Source organism: Trichosurus vulpecula, chromosome 3 (genome assembly GCF_011100635.1).
Source record: "Trichosurus vulpecula isolate mTriVul1 chromosome 3, mTriVul1.pri, whole genome shotgun sequence".
In the NCBI taxonomy this organism is placed as follows: domain Eukaryota; kingdom Metazoa; phylum Chordata; class Mammalia; order Diprotodontia; family Phalangeridae; genus Trichosurus; species Trichosurus vulpecula.
This window is the reverse complement of record NC_050575.1, coordinates 351473011-351493663: the sequence shown is the minus strand read 5'-3', so window position 1 is coordinate 351493663 and position 20653 is coordinate 351473011. Positions and strand designations below refer to the sequence as shown.

Sequence of the window (20653 nt, the reverse complement as noted above, 5' to 3'; positions counted from 1 at the left end):
ATTCAACCTGGTGATGTTTCCACTCAACTACCCTCAACCTTTTCACCTCACTCTTTTATCAGCCTAGCTTAGTGGTCAGAGAAGGGGATGTCCTCTCTGCTGGGTCCCTCCTGGAGCTCCCAGGTGGCTTCAGCCAGTGACAGTAGTCAAGGTTAGTTAATTAGCTATGCTCTTAGCTAGCTAATTAAAGTTAGTTAATAAGTTAGTTAGTTATGTCATCATGGTGCTCTATATTCTTTAGCTCCTGATCACTTCTTTAATCATCGCATATACCACTTCTAAAAAAAAACCCTTTCCTTGAGTGTCTACCCGCTGAAAACTAACTCCCCTCCTCTGCCAGCTCAGACCCGAATTTCAAAATGTCCAAGTTCAATTCTAATTTTCCTAGAGTTTTGTTTATAGCCAAGTTCAGATTTTAATCACATAATCCTATCTTCCTGGTTACCAAGACAACAAGCTTCTGCCATGGCTTCTCCCTCCCCTTGTTCCCAAACTCCTTAGACACACATACCTCCCATGACCTCACCTCCCCAGCAACATCCCTGTGGAATCCTTTAACCTGAGCCACAGTTGCTGTTGGGAGTACACCAACCATGGAGACACCTATCAAAACATGTCAGTTTGTAGACCCAATGTTGGGACCAGGAGGCAGGTATTCTGTTGGGTGGACTCAGGAACCTGGACTGTACCAACAGGGCTCAGAGGTACAACAAACCTCAATGCCAATAACAAGGTTAAACAAATGAACATAGTGCCAAGGGAATGGGAGACTGGGTTAAAGGTCCCAGTTGGGGCTAGTGTCCCTGGACCTAGGAAACCTGCCTGCTTTCAGACCTTGCACCAAACAAGGGAATTTCCATGAGCTCTTTATTGAGAAGGCCCATTTCCCCAGGCATTGTCAACACAGATGAGAACAGTCAAAAACTGCAGAACAATGTTGGGCAGACTAGCGTCCGTACATTCCCTCTTTCTCTTTACTCTTTTTTAAAACTAATATATTCCTATTGGAGCTTCCTTGGAAACAAGATGCTGGTACACCAAGTGAACAACATCTGCGGTCTCAGTTCATCCCCAGCACATCCAGTTGTGCTCTCTAACCACCATCTTGGAGCCATCATGAAGTTCCATATTCTTAAGATTCAGGGCCATGCATATGCACGCCGTTGAGTGTGAGGGAGCATGCAAATGATTCTTCACCCCTAAAGGGGGCCTTCTCCGCACACCTAATTTCTCTAATTCATGCTCTGAAAAACAAGAGTCAGGTAGTGCTAGTGCACTGTTCTCAAGTCTTCTCTTCTTGTGCCTTTAGGGCTTCCAAAGGCGTATGTTGTAAGAGGTACCTGGTCCAAAAGTAACAGTGTCAGCCACATGCAGATATCATGTCATTATCTACAGAGGGGTCAGCTCTTCATGGCTCTGTGAAAAGCTGATAAACAGTGAAGAAATTTAAGGGAAAGTCAAATTCCAACAAGATAACCATGGAAAGTTCCAGGTTTCTGAGTTGAATAATTATAGTAGAACTCGATATGGAAAAACCATAAAACCAAAGGACACAGACTAAGAGCAGGAAATCTTTTAATTTAGTCAACTGTCCTCATTTTGGTCCAATGTCTTCCAGGAACGTTTGGCCTTGCTAACATCTGGAAGGGTATTACAAAAAGAGACACTATCCTGTCCTTATAGAATGCTGGTGGTACAGCTGTACCTGAAACTTTCTGTGCAGCTGTGCTCACCAATATTGACAGACATGGTACAGACATTGAGATGGATAGGGGTGGGAGGAGGGTTGATGGGGGTACAGTTGGCTGCTTTGTGAAGCAAACTAAAAACTGGGATCCCTCAACTTGCAAAGACTCATTACTGATTGGCTTACCATTCATTCTCAACGTAAAGAGGAGCTTCAGAGATTTCAGTGTTTACAACTAAAGGAAACACTACTTTAAATCTGCTGATGATCAACTTAGGGTATCCTTTAAGCAAAGAGGTATAATGACGGGGAATAAAATCGATGGCATCAAAAAAAGTTTGGACAAATTTATGAGGAATAAGTTGTAAAAGAAAGTGGGATATACCGAACACCCCAAGTTTGAGATCAAGGAGGAAAACCACAGTGGGTAAGCCAGGACTCCTGCTGGCCAGAGACTATGGGGCTACGCAGACAAGTGGGAATGTCTTTAAGACATACCATCTTGATGTAATAAAAAGTGCCACCATAAAGCCAAAAGTTACCTCTGCATTTTGACAGGGAACAAAAATCGAACTGCAAATAAATAAAAACACTATTTGAAAACTATAGAATGAAGATTATCGACGAATAGGTGATTACTATTCTGTATAAAAGGAACCTGTTATCATTTTATGAAAAAAGAGCTGTGCTAAAACTCCCTACAAATTGACTATGCTTTGTCCTTAAAAGAAAGGGGGCTTTCGGTTTTTTACTTTGACTGTAAAGGTGTATAGGCCACAACCAAAGGTTCACATATTTAGAGGGAACAAGACTTCCACTCCCCTAAACAAGTGCCATAATCAAATAGAATTCTCCCGAAATGTTACAGAGAAGGAAAAAACTACTATCTGATGAACTAGGAATTACAGCAGCATTTCATTAAGGAGCAAAGGCTATTGTCTTACAAAAGGACCATATGGTAATTAATCATCACTATTGTGTTAGGTCCATCCTCAACTCTGAGGAAGCTGCCATAGTTAAATGTTCCAATAAAAAGCAATGCAGCAATCGGAACATGTCTGTTGTGAAATTATGTACTGAAAAGGTCATTTAATTCAAAATAAAAACAACTGGAAACTTCTCATTCATGTGTTTATTCCACAAGCAAAAAGAAATTATACCTTAAAGCTATAGCATCTAACAAGAGTAAAGGAGACACGCCAGCAGGGAGGTACTGTACAACAGTCCAGTCCAAAGTGCAAAACTTTTATTAAGAGCTGTTCTGTTCCCATGGTGGAATACATACAGAATCTTCATCTCTGGAATATTTAAAGAGGTCAGAGATCAGGCATATTTCCCTTGTGAAACTATATGACAAAGTTACGGGTATATGGATAGTCAACAGAAAATAATTTCTATTAACACCATGCTGCAAGATGGAAAAATTCCCCAAATTAACAGCTAATTAATTCCCAGTGAAATTTGTGGTGTCAGAAAGAACAGATTTTTGGCACCAGGAACTTCAAGGACTTCCTGTCACTGGTGCAGCTTCAATGAATCCCCTCCTCCCTCTGATGGGCCCAACCAGAAATCCCTGGTGGCCTCATCACAGTGATGAGCTGGCCTGCCAAGCTCGGGAGAAATAAGGGAGCCCAAATTAGAAGGGCATCATCACCTTGGCTTAAATAATAGCCAACTCTTCTGATAATCTACTTATTTTCAAAAACGAACCAATCAAAATGTCTCCTTATTGATAAGTCTTCTAATCCTAATCTGAAGAACAACATAAACTTACACAGGTCAGAAAATTCACTGGCAATTAGGAAAACAGACAATTCAAAGGGTTGTATGCCCAAACTCTTGTTAATGAATAAATCAGTTTCATGAACCCCATGTTATTTATTTCTGGGTTGTGAAGCCATGTAGAGAGCTATCAAGCAGTAGATGGTCCCTCCCAGTGTCAAAGCCAAGGTGGTCCGATAGAGCATTTGGTCAGGCAGACCGTGTTTCAAGTGCACAGGTAAACCATCGGATTTCTTGGAGGAAAAAAAAACCAGCACGTGTTAATATATGAAAGCACCAAACAACAAGAAGACACGTATGAGTCAAGAGATTGTAAAAGTAATCGGCCAGCGTGATTAATGGAGGAACAACAGAACTAATTCCTCTGAACATAAAATACTAGACATTTTCATGTAAATATGGCTAGCTTCTACAGCTGCAATCACTCCACATTTGGGCATATGCATTTCTTTTATGTCACAGGTTCCTTATTTCTGAAGCACTTACCATAGACTAAGTTTAATGAGGAAAAGGACAAAAGAACAAAAGATCTATACAGATCAGAATCCAGGCAGAACAAAATACTGTTTGCTTAATGTGTAATCCTGATCCAAGGAGGACCAAAGTCATGATTAAGTGTGAATGAGTTCAGGACCGTTTCGTGCTCAATTGCCCTTTTTCCATTAAGCTTTTAAACCCCCTTATATTAAGAGAAAATCTACAAAAGCTGCTTTAGGCCCTTTATGTTCCACTCTCTCCAAGATGCTTCCCTTCTGCCTTCAATTCATCAAAATACCCTCTCAGGCCTTGTTCACCAAGTGAAGAAGGATGAGCTAGGTGGTGCCTTATTTCAAACAACATTCTACAAGTCGTAGAACAGTACTAGATTTGGAGTCTGGTAACCTGGGCTTCGAGGCTGAATGTACAACCCTGGGCAATTTCCTTCACCTCTCTGGGCCTTAGTTTCCTTTTCCATCAAATGCACACTGGGCAAGGTGATTTCCAAAGTCTCTTTCAGCTCGATATCAGGGCATCCAAGTGTTAACCACAGCAATCGAGCAATCAACAGGCAATGCCCATGCTCCAGGCACTGAACTAAGCACTAGGGAGCCCCCATTCCAATGAAGGAGGAAATAAACAGGTACATACAAAAGACACATAGAATAGTTGGAAGGTAACCTGGGAGGGGCAGGCATGAGCCTGGCAGACTAGGAAAAGGAGATGGAAGTCAGGAGGGAGAGCACACCAGGCATTAAAGACAGCTGGTGCAAAGGCATGAGCATGGAAGTACCATTCAGAAGGAATAGCAAGCCAGCCAGTGGTGCTGCACCACAGAGTTTGTGGAAGGGAGAATCGTGTAAGAAACTAGGAAGACAGGAAGAGATCAAATTGTTGAGAGCTCTAAATCCTAGAGGAGTATAAATCTAATGCTAGAGGAGCCCCTGAGGGGTAACAGGGATACACCCAAGTTTACTGAGTGTGGGGAGAAAGTGAAGAAGTAACACGGAGGCAGACCTGCACTTTGGTAGCCTGGTGGAGGATGGACTGGAGGAGGGAGAGACTTGGGGTAAATACAGCAATTAAAATACTCTTGTGACAGTACAAAGGACAGGTTGTAAGGGTAGGGAGTGAGATGATGGCTGTGTGGGTAGAGAGGAAACATACAAGAAATGTGGAGAAAGACTGACTAGATGTGGCAAATGATTGGATAAGTGGGCCGAGTGGGAGTGAGTAGTAAGACCATGGTACTCTTAACAGTAAGAGGAATTAGGTTTGGGTGTAATAAATATTTCTTCAATCAATAAGAGACACTCTGCAAAGTGTCCCTTTTTTTCTTAGCAGTAAGCTTTAATTATGCATATAGATGACCCACTCCTTGGAGTGGATATATCTGGAATATTTGACTTCCAATCTGACTTCCTTCTGTTTTTGGGCAAATTTCAGAGGATCTAGATCTGTAAATGGACTTTAGAGATCTAATTCAACCCTCTTACTTTACACATGAAGAAACCAAGGCCCAGAGGAATGACTGGTCCAAAGCCACACAGATGATAAATAGCAGCATCTGGCTGGAGGGCTTCTCATTATACCACAATGAACCTCATCCCCTCATAGGTAGAGGATGGAGGAGGACTGAATTTTAATAGTTGATTTTTTTTAATTATGATATGGAACTGCTGACAATTTTTTTTAAAAGGCAAAGCCCTTTCTTTAAAGACAAGCAAAAATGTCTTTTGGATTATTTCAATGTGAACAAATCAAGAACTGTTTGTGTATCCAAAAAACTTCTGATCCCATAAAAACCACCTATAACACACCTTTCACTTTTACCAGAAAATGAAAATAAAGCCTGTAGGTGGGAAAAAAAATGGTTTCAAGGAATGTGAGGCAATTTATATCATTAGAAATTCATGTATAGTGATGGAGGTGGCATGAGTACTAAAGCAGACAGATTCAAACTGTAGGAAGAAAACTTCTACTTAAAAGGTCACCAAAAACCAAGTATTTCACAGGCTTCTTTTCCTATTCTCACCTGAAAAAATTTCTGCAGCTCAGGAACTTTGTTTTTCCCAGCATAGTCATATGGAGCTGGTTCTGAGGCAAATTTCGTTGGTGTGGCAAATATAATAGGTGGTGCTTCTGAGGATGCCACAGGCTTTAAACCCTATAAGAAAGGAAAAAATAAATGTCTAGTTGAAAGTTGAAAGTGTGGGTAGGCATTTAAATGAAGCTTCTAAGAAGCTCTGCCCTCAGGAATGGCAGTAGCACATAAATTCCGTCAAACCTTTTCCCTCATTCTCCTATCACCAGTTGAGTCTGTTGTCTGGTCTTCAAAAACTCTACAAAGCAGTTCTGCCCATTCTCTCAGGACAAACACTAGTCTCAACACCCTCTCTCCCTCCAAAGAAGGAGGACAAATTCTACAATTTCATTATTGTAAAGAATTCCCAGAGCCGAAACCCCCTTAACTTATTCTTACAGAGTTATTTGAGGTACTAAATGGTTAGGTCACTCAGCTAGTAGGTTTTGCAGGCCAAACTTGAACCTAGGTCTTCCTGACTCCAAAGATAGCCTTCCAACCATTATCCCCCGCTGCTATTTCTTTTTTTGTCTTTTTTTTTTGAGGGGGGGGAAGGCAGAGCAATTGGGGTTAAGTGACTTGCCCAAGGTCACACAGCTCTGCTGTGTGTCAAGTGTCTGAGGCCACAGTTGAACTCAGGTCCTCCTGACTCCAGGGTCAGTGCTCTACTCACTGTGCCACCTAGCTGCCGCTCCCTGCTGCTACTTCTTAGCACTTTTTCTTAAGAAAGAAAAAAATCTAGGCCCAACAGAAAAATAAAAAAATTAGGACTTTCATGGGGACTGGAGTAGGGGATTCCATGCCTAAGGAACTGACAGTGAGTAAAGACCCAGGATAGAATTTGAATGAATTGCATTTGACTGGAGAGGCTAGGATAAGAGACTTGAAAAGGAATAGGAGATAAATATGGGATGAGACTGGGGAGACCTTATATGGTAGGCCAATGGGGTCATGATGGTCAGAGCTTGACATGAGAAAGATTAATTTGGCATAGTTTAGGATGAGTTGGAGGGGAGGGCAGCAGACAGGTTAGCTGAGAGATGTAATGAGGGCCTTTGGATGTGGTCATTCAGTCACTACTGAAGGCAAGAGTTAGGCACTCACATCTCTTAAGGATATAATGAAACATTTTTTTGAATAGTTAGGTCAACATTCACATGACGTCTGACTAGAGATTAAGAATGAACGTTTGCCTGGGAATCAAGAGATGCCAGTTTGAATCCCAGCTCTGCAACTTACCAGCCATGTGACCTTGGGCCAGTCCCTTCATCTCTGTGAGCTGAGGTTTCCCCATCCATAAATTGGGATAATATGGCATCTACTTAATGGAGTATGATGACATGAGATGAGACAATGGATCTACAACCCTCCATAACGTTCAAACCCTGTATAATGGTGAATCAGTAGGTAGGAATAATAGTAGTACTGTACGCAGACGCTATGAGCCTGGCTGTCTCAGGCACTGAAAGCACTTCCATTGTACTGGTCAGCCTGCTCTCAGAGTGGCCCCCTCACGGAGTGAAGAGCATTGTGGCTCTGCAGTCAGAAGACCTGGCTCTGATCCATCCTGAATCCTACTACCCGTATGACCTTGGGCAAGACACTTAGGCTCCCTGGGCCTTGGTATCTTCATCTGTAAAGTGAGGGGCAGAACTAGATGGCTTCTGAAGACCCTTCCAGATCTAAATCTATAATCCTAGGATAAGAAGTTAATGTGCTATAGGAGTTAAGGCAGATAGGCAATTATGCCGACTATGGGCTGATGAGTTTAATATTGAGTCCAGGCAAATTTCTAGAACAGAATATGAAACAGATGGATTTTTAATATTTAGACAAAAGAAGTGATCGTTGTGATCCAGTACGATTCAGTAAGGACGAGTCATGTCAGATGGACTTCATTACATTTTTTGGACAACGTTATTTGAGTTGGTGAAATAATCATGATGGGCAGCACATATCCGAATTTTTAGCAAAGCATTCAACAGTGTTTCATTATATCCTTGAGAGATGTGAGTGCCTAACTCTTGCCTTCAGAAGTGGCTGGATGACCACATCCAAAGGCCCTCATTACATCTCTCAGCTAACCTGCCTGCTGCCCTCCCCTCCAATCCCTCCTAAACGATGCCAAATTAATTTTTCTCATGTTAAGCTCTGACCATCATTCCTGTGGCCTACCATGTAAGGTGCCCCCCAGTCTCGTCCCATATTTATCTCTCATTCCTTTTCGAGTCTCTTATCCTAGCCTCTCCAGTCAAATGCAATTCGTTCAAACCTATCCTGGGTCTTTACTCACTGCCAGTTCCTTAGGGATGGAATGCACTGTTCCAGGCCCCATGAAAGTCCTAAGTGAAGTTTCTTTCAGAAGTAATTCACATCAATCTAATCTAAACATTCATTAAGTGTTTACTGTGGCAAAACACTGTGCTAGAAAGCTCTGGAATGAAAAATAAGCACCCTGACTTCAGGGAGCTTACAATAAACCTGGAAGTTTAAGACATGTACACTAATAAGTAAAATCCAAGGTAGGCTGTGATAAAGGCCAAGGAGAAGTATAGACTAAGTGATATTAAAAAAAAAAATGAGGAGGGATCTTTTTTAGTTTCAGGGGAGAAGTTAAGGGGAAGTTATTGAAGGTACATTGGATAAGGTATCTCCTGAGCTAAGCTTTGAAGAAAAAGTACTTCAACAGGCAGAAATGTAAAAGGTGTGTATTCTAGGAATGAAAAAAGGCCTATGCAAATGCATGAAGGTTGGGAACCAAAGAACATAAGAAAACAACCAGTAATCCATTCTGAATGGAAGAACAAGTGTGTGGATGCTAAATAAAACGGGTAAGACTAGACTACTAAGACTGAGCAACTAGGTGACCCAGTGGATAGTGTGCTGAGCCTGGAGTCAGGAAGACTCATGTTCCTGCATTCAAATCTGGCCTCAGACACTTCCTAGCTATGTGACCCTGGGCAAGTCACTAAACCCTGTTTGCCTCAGTTTCCTCATCTGTCGAATGAGCTGGAGAAGGAAATGGCAAACTACTCCAGTATCTTTGCCAAGAAAACCCCAAATGGGGTCACAAAGAGTCAGATATGACTGAAACACAAGTGAACAACCAGAAAGACTAGAAAGGTATGTTGGAACCAGACAAGCTAAGGAGTTTTTAAAGTTCTGAGCTCTTAAACCTCAGCGTCTGCAGGGATGGTAGTATTATCAACATATACAGGAAAGGTAGAAAGAGGGGCAAGTGTTTTGTTTTAAGAGGGGTGGGAGGACATTAAATTTGAGGGGGCAATGAAACATTATGATAGAGATATCAAACAGGCATATGGAAATGTAGGCCTGCACTTCAGGGGGCAAAACAGAGTTACAGATTTGGAGCCATCTGCACAAACACAAATGAGACATCAAAGAGAAAAAATGTAGAGAGAAGCTATAGCCTTAGTGAATACTGGTGCTCAGGGATGGGAAAAAGGATCAATGAGCCCACACTCAATGCCTCTACTTCCTCTACTCCCAATCACTCTCAAAACTCTCAAATCTGCCTTCCTACATTATCACTCAACTGAAATTGCTCTCTCAAGTTGTCATGAATTCTTAATTGCGAAATCTAAAGGTCTTTTCTCAGTCCTCATCCTTCTTAATTCCAAGTCCTCTTTCTTAGTAACCTATCAAGATTCCATGAGTTTAACTATCATCTCTATGCAGATGACATATATGTGCATGCATCTATATCCATCCAACCAGTCTCTCCCCAAACTTCAGTCTCACATCAGCAAGTGCCTATTAGACATTCCAAATTGGATGTCCCAGACCCACCTTAAACTCCACAAGTCCCAAACTGAACCCAATCTTCCCCCCAAGCCCTCTCCTCTTCCTAAGTTCCTTATTTCTGTCAAAGGTACTACCATCCTGCCAGTCTCCATGTTTGTGACATCAGCATCATCCTGGACTCTTCATTCTCCCTCATCCCGTATATCCAACCAGCTGTCAACTACTGCTGTTCCTACAATCACAACACTTCTCTCATCTGATTCTTCTTCTCTATGCACAGAGCTACAACCTAAATTTAGGCCTTCATTATCTCTCACCTGGATTATTCCTACAGCCACCTAATTGGTCCCCCTGCATCAATTCTCTCACCACTCCAGTCTAGCCTATGTGCTACTTCCAAAGTAACTGTCCTTAAGTGTAGATCTGATCATTTAACTTCTCTGTTCAACTCTGGTGACTTCCTACTACCTCTAGAATAAAACATAAATTCTTCTATTTAGCTTTGAAAGCCCTATACAGTCTGGTCCTAGTCTCTTTCTAGCCTCATTGGACATCACAGACACACTCTCTCACACTCTCACTCTCTCTCTCACGTACATACATACATACACACACACACACACACACATCGCCTCTCTGCAATCCAGCCAAAGCGGCCTTTGTTCTGGTCCTCAAACATAACACATTATATCTCCTGCCTCCATGCTTTTGCCCATCTCCCAGGCCTGGAATGAACTCTCTCCTCACCTCCACCTCAGAGATCCTGTCTTCCTTTAAGATGCAACTGAAGAACAATCTTCTATATGAAGCCTTTCCTAATCTCAACTGCTACTGCTCTCCCCCTCCCAGACTACCTTATACTTAACTATTTATTCCTGCTTATTCACTTTAGACTTGTACAAGCCCCTTACATACAGATTATTTTATCTCTGTACTTGCATCCACATTATCTGGCACAGAGCTTGGCATATAACAGAGGGCTTAATAAAACCCTCTTGTTGACTGACTGATTGCTACATCAGAACAGGTGGACAGGTAAGAAGCTAGGACCTAGGAACTAGGACCATCATAGAAGTCAAGAGATGAGAAAATATTAGGAAGTCAAGGAGAGTTCTGAACGCCACATAAAGACAAGAAAAATGACAACTGAGAAAAGACCACTGGATTCGGCAAATTAAGAGGCTGGCCTTAGAGAAGGCAGTTTATTAGTGTGTTGGGAACAAAAGACAAGTTGCAAAGGATTAAGTAGAGAGTGGCATGTTAATAAGTGGAGAGTATTTCTAGAAACTTAACAATGAAAGGGAAGAAAGATATAGTTTGAGAGGATGGCAGCATCAAGAGAAGGTTTTTGGTTTTTATTTAAGACTAAAAGAAAGCTGAATATGTATATAGGCAGAGAAAAGAGTCAGTAGAGACTGAAAATGTGAAAATGTTATGAACAGAGCAAGATCCCAGGGGAAAAAGATGGGATCTTGGACACAAGTAGAGAGATCACGGTTGTTAAGAAGACACACCTTTTTCTGACATCAGTGAAAAGCAGATACATGAAGACCAAGGTTTTAAAGTACGGAGAACAAACCAGAACCGATGGCTTCAATTTCAGTAAAACAGGAGCCATGGACTTCTACTGAAGGCAAATGTCAAGGACTTGGGGAAAGAAGTTTTGAACTGCTACTGTAGAGAATGCTACTTACTATAGATGGGAGTCAAAGAGATGATAAGGACTGCTTTGCAGCCAGGAGCACCAAGTTCAGGTCAGACAGCATGAGTTTGTAATGAGCTCACGATTTACAGGCCAAGTGGCATAAAAAGTTTGATTCTGCAGGTGCCCTTGTCTCCAAAAATAATAATGAGCCATGGGTGGCAGGCTGAGCTTGGATTGTATGCGGTAGGAAATAAGGAAGAGTCACATGACCAGATGTTTGCGGCTATCCAAAAGATGCATCGGAGCAGCTGAGTTGTTGTTACAGCAATTGTTAGTCTTTTGTGTTCTGTGAACCCTTTGGCAGCAGTGTGATTAAACCACTGGACCCTTCTCAGAATCAAGCTTTTAAATGCATAAAACAAAACACATAGGATTACAAAAGGAGCCAAGAATACTGAAACAATCATTAAAAGATTCTGAAATATTTAAATACTATTTCTATTATTACATTAACAAATATTATTAAAATATTTTAAAAACAAAAACAGATTCCAGTTTAAAAACCCTTGGATTAGAGGAAGGAGAAACTGAAGGAGAGGAAATATCAAACATGAAACCACTGCAGTAGTAGAGAGAAAAGGCAATGCCACCCTGGCCTCCCCAGTCAGCAGTGGGAAAAGGAGACCTTGGGCAGTAAAATGGACAGGACCTGCTAAGATGGGGGCGGGGAGTAGGAAGAGGAAAGAGAACAACCAAGTTTCAAGCACAGATACCTGGGTAAGTAGTAAAACCAGTAAACTGGCAACTAATCGAGGAAACTGAAAAATGGAGTGTTGGTAACTAATTCCACTGTTTTTAGAATTTAACTAGTTTTATTGCTCACATAGTGAAACTTAACAGAGATACATTACATACTTTTAAAAAGCACACTAAGAAGATCTTAGGTAAACTGAGAGAATATTACATAAGGTCATCATGTTTTAGAAGAATTAAAAATGCTTCCTCCAAAATGCACCTTCCCAACACTAGCTCCCTCAATAGCTCCCAACAGTTTACTTATCCTATAGAGAAAGAAAGCATCTTACACACCTCAAAACCTTTCTAGGTTATTCCCAATTTTCTTCTCTGCTTTGGTATCTGATGAAGGGAACTCTAAGGCCAATCCCCCTACTTGGGATTCTGATCATGTCTCCTCTGCGTCTGTCTCCCTTCTTCGCCCCACCCCAGCACTCTCTCATTTTCAATCTCTCCTTATCCATTAGCTGTATCCCTATCAACTACAAACATCTCCTCTACCCTTAGAAAAAAAACTTATTTGGTCTTGCCATTCTACAAGTCCTCATCCTGCATCTCTCCTCCCTTCACAGCCAAACTCCTAGAAAGGACTGCCTGCACTAAAAAGCTTCTTTTTCCTGATTAGTCAATCCCTCACAACCTGACTCTGCCCATTCCACTCAATGGAAACTGCTCTCCACGATTACCAACGATCTCTTAACTGTTCCACCTTCAGCCTTTTCTCAGGCCCCATTTTCTCTGACCTCTCTGAAACGAGGGTTGCTGTCAATTCCCCTCTCTTGGTGTCTCTGTGCTGGTTTTACCCATCTCACTGCTCCTCAGGCTTCTTTGCTGGATCATCATCCATGTCTCTCCCTGAGTAAATTTCCACAAGAACCCTGCCGTAGGCCTTCTTTTCTCGCTATAATCTTTCTATAATTAGCTCTCCTGGAGCCAATTATCATCCCAAATCTATTACAGCCAACCCTTCTCTTGTTCCTGTACTGCAGTCCCCTATAGACAACTGCCTGCTGGATATGTCTACCTGGATGTCGCCTGGCATCTCAAACTCAACTTGTTCAGAATGGAACTTCATATTCTCCCAGCAAACTCATCTCTCCTCTAAATTTCCCTATTTCTTATGTTTTGCATGACTGCACATGTAAATCTAAATCGAACTGTTTGCCTTGGGGGGGGGGGGCCAGGGGGAGGGGGAGGGTATGGGGAAGAGAGAATTTAGAACTCAAAGTGTTTTAAAATGAATGTTAAAAATTGTTAACACATGTAACTGGAAAAAATATTTTAAAATCTTCACTTGGAAAAAAATAAATTTCCGTATTTCTGATGAAGGTCTCGCCATTCTGTCAGTCACCGGCTTCCATCCTCAAACTGAGGCTTGACTTCTCCCTCTCCCTCAATCAACACATCCACACAGTTGCCAAGTGTGCCTCCACATCTCCCACATCCACCTTCTCTCCATGCACACAGCCCCTACCCTCGCCCTTCACCTGTCTTCTAACAGCCTCCAGATTGGTCTCCGTGTTTCCAGTCTCTCCTTTCCAAGCCATCTTCCACACAGCTGCCAAAAACCCATAAAATGCAGGTCTGACCATGTCAAAAATACTCAAAAATCTGCAGTGGCTCCTGCTGCCTTCATCACCAAGTACTTTTCCAAATGGCATTTAAAGTATTCTACAATCTGGTTCCAAATGACCTGGAAGAATGTCACCAAGAGGAAGGGAATTAAGGACTTGGAGCTAAAATATATAATTTAAGCTCTTTCAAAAGAGTAGGGAACTGAATGATCTGAAGAGGGAGCAGGTGCTTATAGATCACATCAGAAATCACACATTAAAAGTCAAAGGAAAAGAAGAATAGTGATGGTTGGTGTCTACCTGCTGAGGACTATGGAGGCAGCTACTGGCCAACGGAAAGGACTGTTGTCAACCCGGTGAATATTTCTAAGACCTATCTAAACAGATAACTACTCCCCATTTCTGATAATTCATGTGGGCACAAAGAATACTGCCAGAAGGAACCTAGTGGGCACAGGTGGTGTTTTCACCACTGATGACTGAAGGCAAAAGATACAGAAAAGGAAGTGAACAGCTGATTAAGAAGATGGTGTCTGAGAATGGGATTTCTATTTCTGGAACTTGATTTAAAATATGAGAATGACAGCCCAGGGATGAAGGGCACCTAATAACTGGTTAAAATGTATCTATCCACTGCCTTGCAAATCTAATCAAAAAGGCTTTAAAGTGAAAAAACAGCAGCAATAATAAAGCTGGCATTTATATAGTGCTTTAAGATTTGCTAAATACTGTATATACATTATGTCACTTGAGTTTCACAACAACCCTCTGAAGAAGTATTACTATTATCCCCATTTTACAGATGAGAAAATTGAGACTCAGAAAGATTAACTGACTTACTCAGGAGGTGTAACTAAAAAATCTTTGAGGAAGGATTTAAAACCTGGTCTTTCAGACTCCAAATTCATGAAAAGTGATTAAAAATCTGTCTGTTTCTGTGTGTGTTTGTGTGTGTCTCTGTTCCTGTTTTTCTGCCTCTCTCTCTCCACCAACCCAGATACCACAGCAAACAATTTTTTAAATTTTTCTTGTGGCAAGGGGGGAGGGGGTGGGATGGGACAGGGGACAGGCAATTGGGGTTAAGTGACTTGCCCAAGGTCACACAGTTAATAAGTGTGTCAAGTGTCTGAGGCCGCATTTGAACTCAGGTCCTCCTGACTCCAGGGCCAGTGCTGCACTCACTGCTCCACCTAGCTGCCCCCATAACAAACAATTTTAATGAGGAAAAATGGACCTAGAGGAGAAGACCAATGTGGATTTACACTGTAACTCAACAAGCAATTTAGATTTTTTTAAAAGAAATGTACAGAAGATGGAAGCAAGGGTAGATAACCAAGCCATGTATAAAAAAATGTGTTATGGTCCTCTAGAATAGTACCAGGAATGTTAAAGCTCAAAGTGAACTGCAGCTGGAGATGGAAGGCTAAAATCAAAAGAAATGTCTCTCTTTTTTTAAAGCTACATGGGGGAAAAGAGCACAATCTAAAGTATTCTCTCCTCCGCAGGTAGTGTATGGAGAGACCACAATAACTGATGACAGAATGCAGAGCTGTTCAATTCCTATTTTGTTTGTTTTGTCAGAGATTGACCTGGACTGGAAAGGAAAGAACAAATGTGACTAGGAGAGGATACAAAAGAGAAGACAGTCGGACAGTGCCTGTTCCAGTAACCTAGTGCAGATAAATGAAAGAACTGGCAGGTGTGACAGGAGCTCTTTAGGGTGATCCATGAAAGGTCATGGAGGATGGGAAGGATAATGAAAAACTAAATAAGGGTAAATGTTATCCCAACTGTCAAAACTTAAATGGAGCCTGCAAACTATAGGCCAGTAAGCTTTATTTCAACTTGTGAAAAAATTCTAGAATGGATTATTATCAAAGCTATGTTACCAAACACCAAGAGAAGGAAGGGGGAATCAAAGAGTCAGTACACCCTCACCAAGAACAGGGAATGCAAACTGAACCTCATTTCTTCCTTTTTTTTTTTTTACAGTTACTAAAGTGTTAGATCAAATTTTAGTAAAGCATTTGATAACTCTCATGAAAAAGGTGGAAAGATGTGGGCAAGATGATGGTATAGTTAAGTGGATTCAAAGCTAACTGGACCAAACTGGACTAGCCACTGCACCAAAAAGACTGACTGGCAATCTGGACAGAAGTCTCCAGTGGAGTGCCCCAGGGGTATGTGCTTGACCCTGAGCGGTAGAACATTTTTATTAACGACTTGGAGAAAGACAAACATGGCAAGCTTATAAATTGGAAGATGATCTAACTGGAAGAGACAGCTCACATACTAGATGCCAGGACCCAAAAAGATCTTGATAGGTAACGACTTGACTAAGTCACTGGGTTAAATCTTGTAAGATGGAATTTAAGAGACAAATATAAAGTCTTACGATTGGGCTGAAAAAAAAATAAACTTCCCAAGCACAAGATGGGGGAGCCATGATTAATGAGCCGTTTGTCTCTAAATAATCTGGGGGTTTTAGTGGACCACAAGCTTCATATAAATCAACAGTGCCACATGGCAGCCAAGAAAGCCATGTTAGTAAACATTAAGAGAAGAATCTGGAGGAAGCCTGGATCTGCAATTTCACATATATAAGAGAACATCTGCTCTATAGCTTAGTTTTAGATAGATGTTAAGAGCATTAGAGAGCTATCTAGAGATTAAACAATTTTTACAGGGTCACAGAGACAGTATGTATCAGAAGCAGGATTTGCAGCACCCAGGTCTTCTCCATTCTGAAGCCAGGTCTCTCTGTCCAGTAGGCCAGACTATCTAGACATTGCTTCCAGAAATATGATGATAGCGCTCAAAGGGCTGCCATGTGTCAGAGGGATCAAACGTCTTCTCTTTGACCCCAACAGATAGAATTAGGAATGATGGGTATAAGTCACAAAGAGGTAAATTTAGGCTTGATGTAAGAAAAAACCTTCTAGGCACCACTGACCTGAACTAGAAGGCTTCAGAAGATAGTAAATCCCCACTTACTGTGGGTTTTCAAAAAAAAAGCCTATATCACCACACATAAGGTAGGTCATAGGAAGGATTATTTTAAGGGTTTATGGCTACAGCCTTCAGAATCTAAAATGTTGTGATTCTGTAAGGACCAAATACCCTTCTAGGCATTTTTACCATGTTACTGCCTTTCACTCACTTTATGCTGCAACCAAACTGGACTAATAGGTGTCCTCACATCTCCTGTTTCTCTGCTTGGAATCCACTCTGTGATTTTTTGGGGGGGATGCTTTTCTTTGTATCCCTAGCCCTTAGCATAGTGCCTCCCTCAAGTGACTCCCCCTTCACCTCAGCCTCTTCACCAGTCAGTCAATAACATTTACTAAGTGCCTACTACATGCCAAGATAAAAGTGCCAGGGATATAAAGAAAAAGAAGGTTCTTGAGTTTAAGGAGTTCACAGTCTAATAAGGAAGACAACAAACAAATAGAAACAAACAAGCCTTATACAGGATAAATAAGAAATAATTAAAAGAGGGAAGGCACTAGAATTAGGAAGCACTGGGAAAGACTTCTTACAGAAGGTGGAATTTTAGCTGGGACTAGAATCTGAAACCAGGGAAGTTTGGAAACAGATTAGAAAAAAGAGAATCACAAATATGGAGGAACAGCCAATGAAAATGCCTGATGTCTGGAGATTGCATGTCTAGGCAAGGAATAGTAATGAGGCCAGTGTCACTGGTTCACAAAGTACCTAGGAAGTATAGGGAGAATAAGACTAAAAGGGAAGGAGGGGGCCAGATTATAAAGGGCTCTGAACAACAGAGCATTTGAAAATTGATCCCCTCCAGGGAGCCACTGGAGTCTCCTGAACAGGGTGGAGGTGTGACCTGATCAGACCTGTGCTTTAAGAAAAATCACTGACAGCTAAATGGAGGATGGAGTGGAGAGGCTTGGGGCAGGGAGACAAACCAGCAAGTTATTGCAATAGTCCAGATGTGAAAAGTTACAAGGGCCTGTACCGAGATGGTGACAGTATTAGACGAAAGAGCGCATTGAAAATGTTCTAAAAACTTGGCACAAGATTAGGTAAGGGAGGTGAGAGAGAATGATCAGTGCAGGATGACAACCAAGTTGTCTGGGTGACTGAGAGGAAGGCAGTGCGCTTGACAGTAAAAGGGAAGTTAGGAAAGGGGGAGGGTGTGGGTGGAAAGATAATGAGTATTGTTTGGGACAGGCTGAGTTTAGATGTCCAAGTGATATCCAGTTGGAGATGTCCAACAGATCTGAGACTGCAGTTCAGCAGACTAGGGCTAGAGAATTAGATCTGAGAATCACCAACACAGAGATAATTTTGTCTATGGGTGCCGATGAGATCACCAAATGAAACAGTATAGTGAGAAAAGAGGACAGGGCTCAACATACAGCCCTGCTTTGCGATATCTGGTGTTCTTTTTTCTGATTCCCCCAACTGGTTTCCATCCTGAAATCACTTTGTACTTATTTATTTGCTTACATACTGTATTCCCCAACCGAACCTACACTCCTTGGGGTCAAGAGCTATTTTATTTTGCCTAGTACCGTGCATTCTCCGGGGTTCGAGTGCCCACTAAAACCTCACATTCTGCAAGAAGCCTTTCCCAATCTCCCTTCGCAAATGCCCCGCACGATCCTCGCTCATCTTGTTCTTATAGAGTTGTCTGCACGTCGTTTCTCCCAACAGACTGTAAGCTCCTTGAGGGCAGGGGCTGTCTACGGCCTTTCTGTATCCCCAAAGTCTATCACAATGTCTGGCACACAGTAGGCTCTTAATAAACGTTTGCTGACTTCGATTCAATTCAACAAACATCCATTTGCCAACTCCCGGGGCAGTGGAAGGTGGTGGAGCGGCGTCAAGGAAGCAAAAGGGGGGTTGTCCTAATGAGGGCGACGGGGAAAGAAAAGAGATTAGCACCTAAGCCTTGGCGAGGTCACGTTCGCAAAGCCAGGAAACTGCAGGGTCGCTTTTGCTCCTAGGGGTAAGCGAGGGAGGTCACTTTTGGGCCCTACGAGCCGCGAGGTTGGAGGGGAGGGAGGCAAAGAGGAAGGGGACGCCGCCGGTCACAGGGCACAAAAGGCGGCTGAAGCTCCGCCAAGGGCAGCCAGGCCTGGGCCGCCGCCCGCTCTCCCCTCTTCGGGCCGGCGCGTTCGCTCTCGTACCTGCGGGCTGTAGGCGGCCGAAGCCCAGGACCCAGCCAGCTTCTGGGTGAAGGAGCTGAACTTGTAGTACATGTCGCCCCTCAAACCGACCTCTTGAAGCCGGTATTCCCGCAGCGACCGCGCCATGGAAAGACTCGAGGGGGCGGGCCCTCGCCAAAGGACCCCGCGTTTCAGGACCCGGCGCAGAGCTCTGGGGCTGCCTATAGCGAATGCCTGACTATAATGAAACACCGAAGCCGAATAGAGCCCGGCCAAGCCGGAAACGGGAGTCAGGAATCCCTAAGACAGCTCTAAGGGAAGGCTCAGAGACCCGGAAGTGAAGACGCGCATTGCCCTGAGGGGTAGGGGGCGGTTACTCCTCATGAGTGAGCTATGGCTCTCGTTCTGTAGTCTGGAACCGTGCGGCGGCTCCAGGTGTTCTCAGCCTACCAGGATACCTGCGGCTGGGCTCACCGGTAAAGCCTTTGGCCGGGAGGGAGCGTTCCCCTGCACGACCTTGCCCACTTCGAGGGGTTCATGCCCATCTCCCCTGAGCCTTTCAGAGGCCCTTCATGCCGGGAAGGCCTTGAGAACGGGAACGAAAGAACGAATTGGGAAAGCATTTATTGAGCGCTTACTGTGTGCCAAGAACTGAGCTAAGAGAATTCAAGTAGAAAAACAAGGCGGTCTCTGCCCCCAAGGAGCCCGCATTTGGTAGGAGGTTTTAGCGGCAAGTCCGTCCCAGGAAGGAGCTCTTCTTCCCTCTTGGGCCGCTCACATGTCCAGTCCCTTGCTTTGTTGAGTCCTGTTCATTCTGCCTAGGCTTTGTCTATTTGCTGTCCTTTCTATTTTCCCTTCTACTTCTTGAGTGTTAATGTTTAGTAAAGCGTTAGCTCCTTGAGGGCAAGGACTTTCAAACTTGACCGTCGTATCTACTTTACTGCAGTGTTTGAACCTGGGCTTGAGACCAGACTTGCTTATTCCTTGACCAAGACTTGCCGCCCCCGGGGACCTCCAAGATCTGGAACTCTCCTTGCGTTCTATCTAGAGATCATGCGTGCTGTTTGAAAGGCCCTCTGCTCCAGGAGCCAGTAGGCTTAATTCTCCTGGCTTCCTTGGCCCTGAGCTCAGACATTTAATAGTAACATTACTAATAATAATAATTAATAATAGCTTTTAACCCGTAGGGCTTTGGGGAGCCGTTTTGTCTCTCCTCTGCCAGACGACTTAATATGCTTTCTTTTTTAGGTTTATTTATTTTTAGTTTTCAACATTTATTTCCGTAAGTTTTAAATGTTCCCCCCCTCCCCAAAGCAGCGTGCAATCCAATATAGGCTCTACATATACATTCCTATTAAACATCTTAATACACTTTCTAAAATGTTCTTCAGCTTGGTGTGTGTTCTCGACCAACAATGCCTTGCAAATAATAGTCACTGAAATGTTTTTTGAATAGACCGTTACACTAGATGGGGGAATGTCTGACTCAGTCCAAGTTTTACAGAACAAATCCTTTTATTAAGAGAATTTGTTCTGTGAAGTTTGGATTCAGTCAGAGGGCCGCACTTGAGGACCCAGAGGGCCATGTGTGGCCTCCAGACTGCAGGTTCCTATTGCACATAGATATTTAATGTTAAATAAATGAGAAATAAGGCCTCAAAACAAAAGGATTCCTTTGGACTGTTCTCCAAGTTGAGGGGAGTGGCC

General features: G+C 42.8%; 1 protein-coding gene across 1 annotated transcript; it reads right to left on the bottom strand.

Annotated features, from left to right (window-relative positions):
• Positions 1–2804: 2804 nt before the first annotated feature.
• LOC118844940 (cytochrome c oxidase subunit 7A-related protein, mitochondrial) lies at positions 2805–19190 on the bottom strand. The gene is made up of 3 exons (XM_036752964.1): positions 18968–19190; positions 5982–6113; positions 2805–3702 (listed from the first exon to the last, which is right to left on the bottom strand). Exons 1-3 carry the CDS (start codon positions 19091–19093, stop codon positions 3562–3564), a joined length of 399 nt encoding a protein of 132 aa, XP_036608859.1. The 5' UTR covers positions 19094–19190; the 3' UTR covers positions 2805–3561.
• Between the last annotated feature and the right edge of the window lie 1463 nt (positions 19191–20653).

Coding starts and splice junctions, on each gene's coding strand:
- LOC118844940 (XM_036752964.1), bottom strand. CDS start 19,093: ATGGCGCGGTCGCTGCGGGAATACCGGCTTCAAGAGGTCGGTTTGAGG. Junction 6,114..18,967: donor CGGCCGCCTACAGCCCGCAG/GTACGAGAGCGA, acceptor CCTTTCTTATAG/GGTTTAAAGCCTGTGGCATC. Junction 3,703..5,981: donor AGCTGCAGAAATTTTTTCAG/GTGAGAATAGGA, acceptor TTTTCCTCCAAG/AAATCCGATGGTTTACCTGT.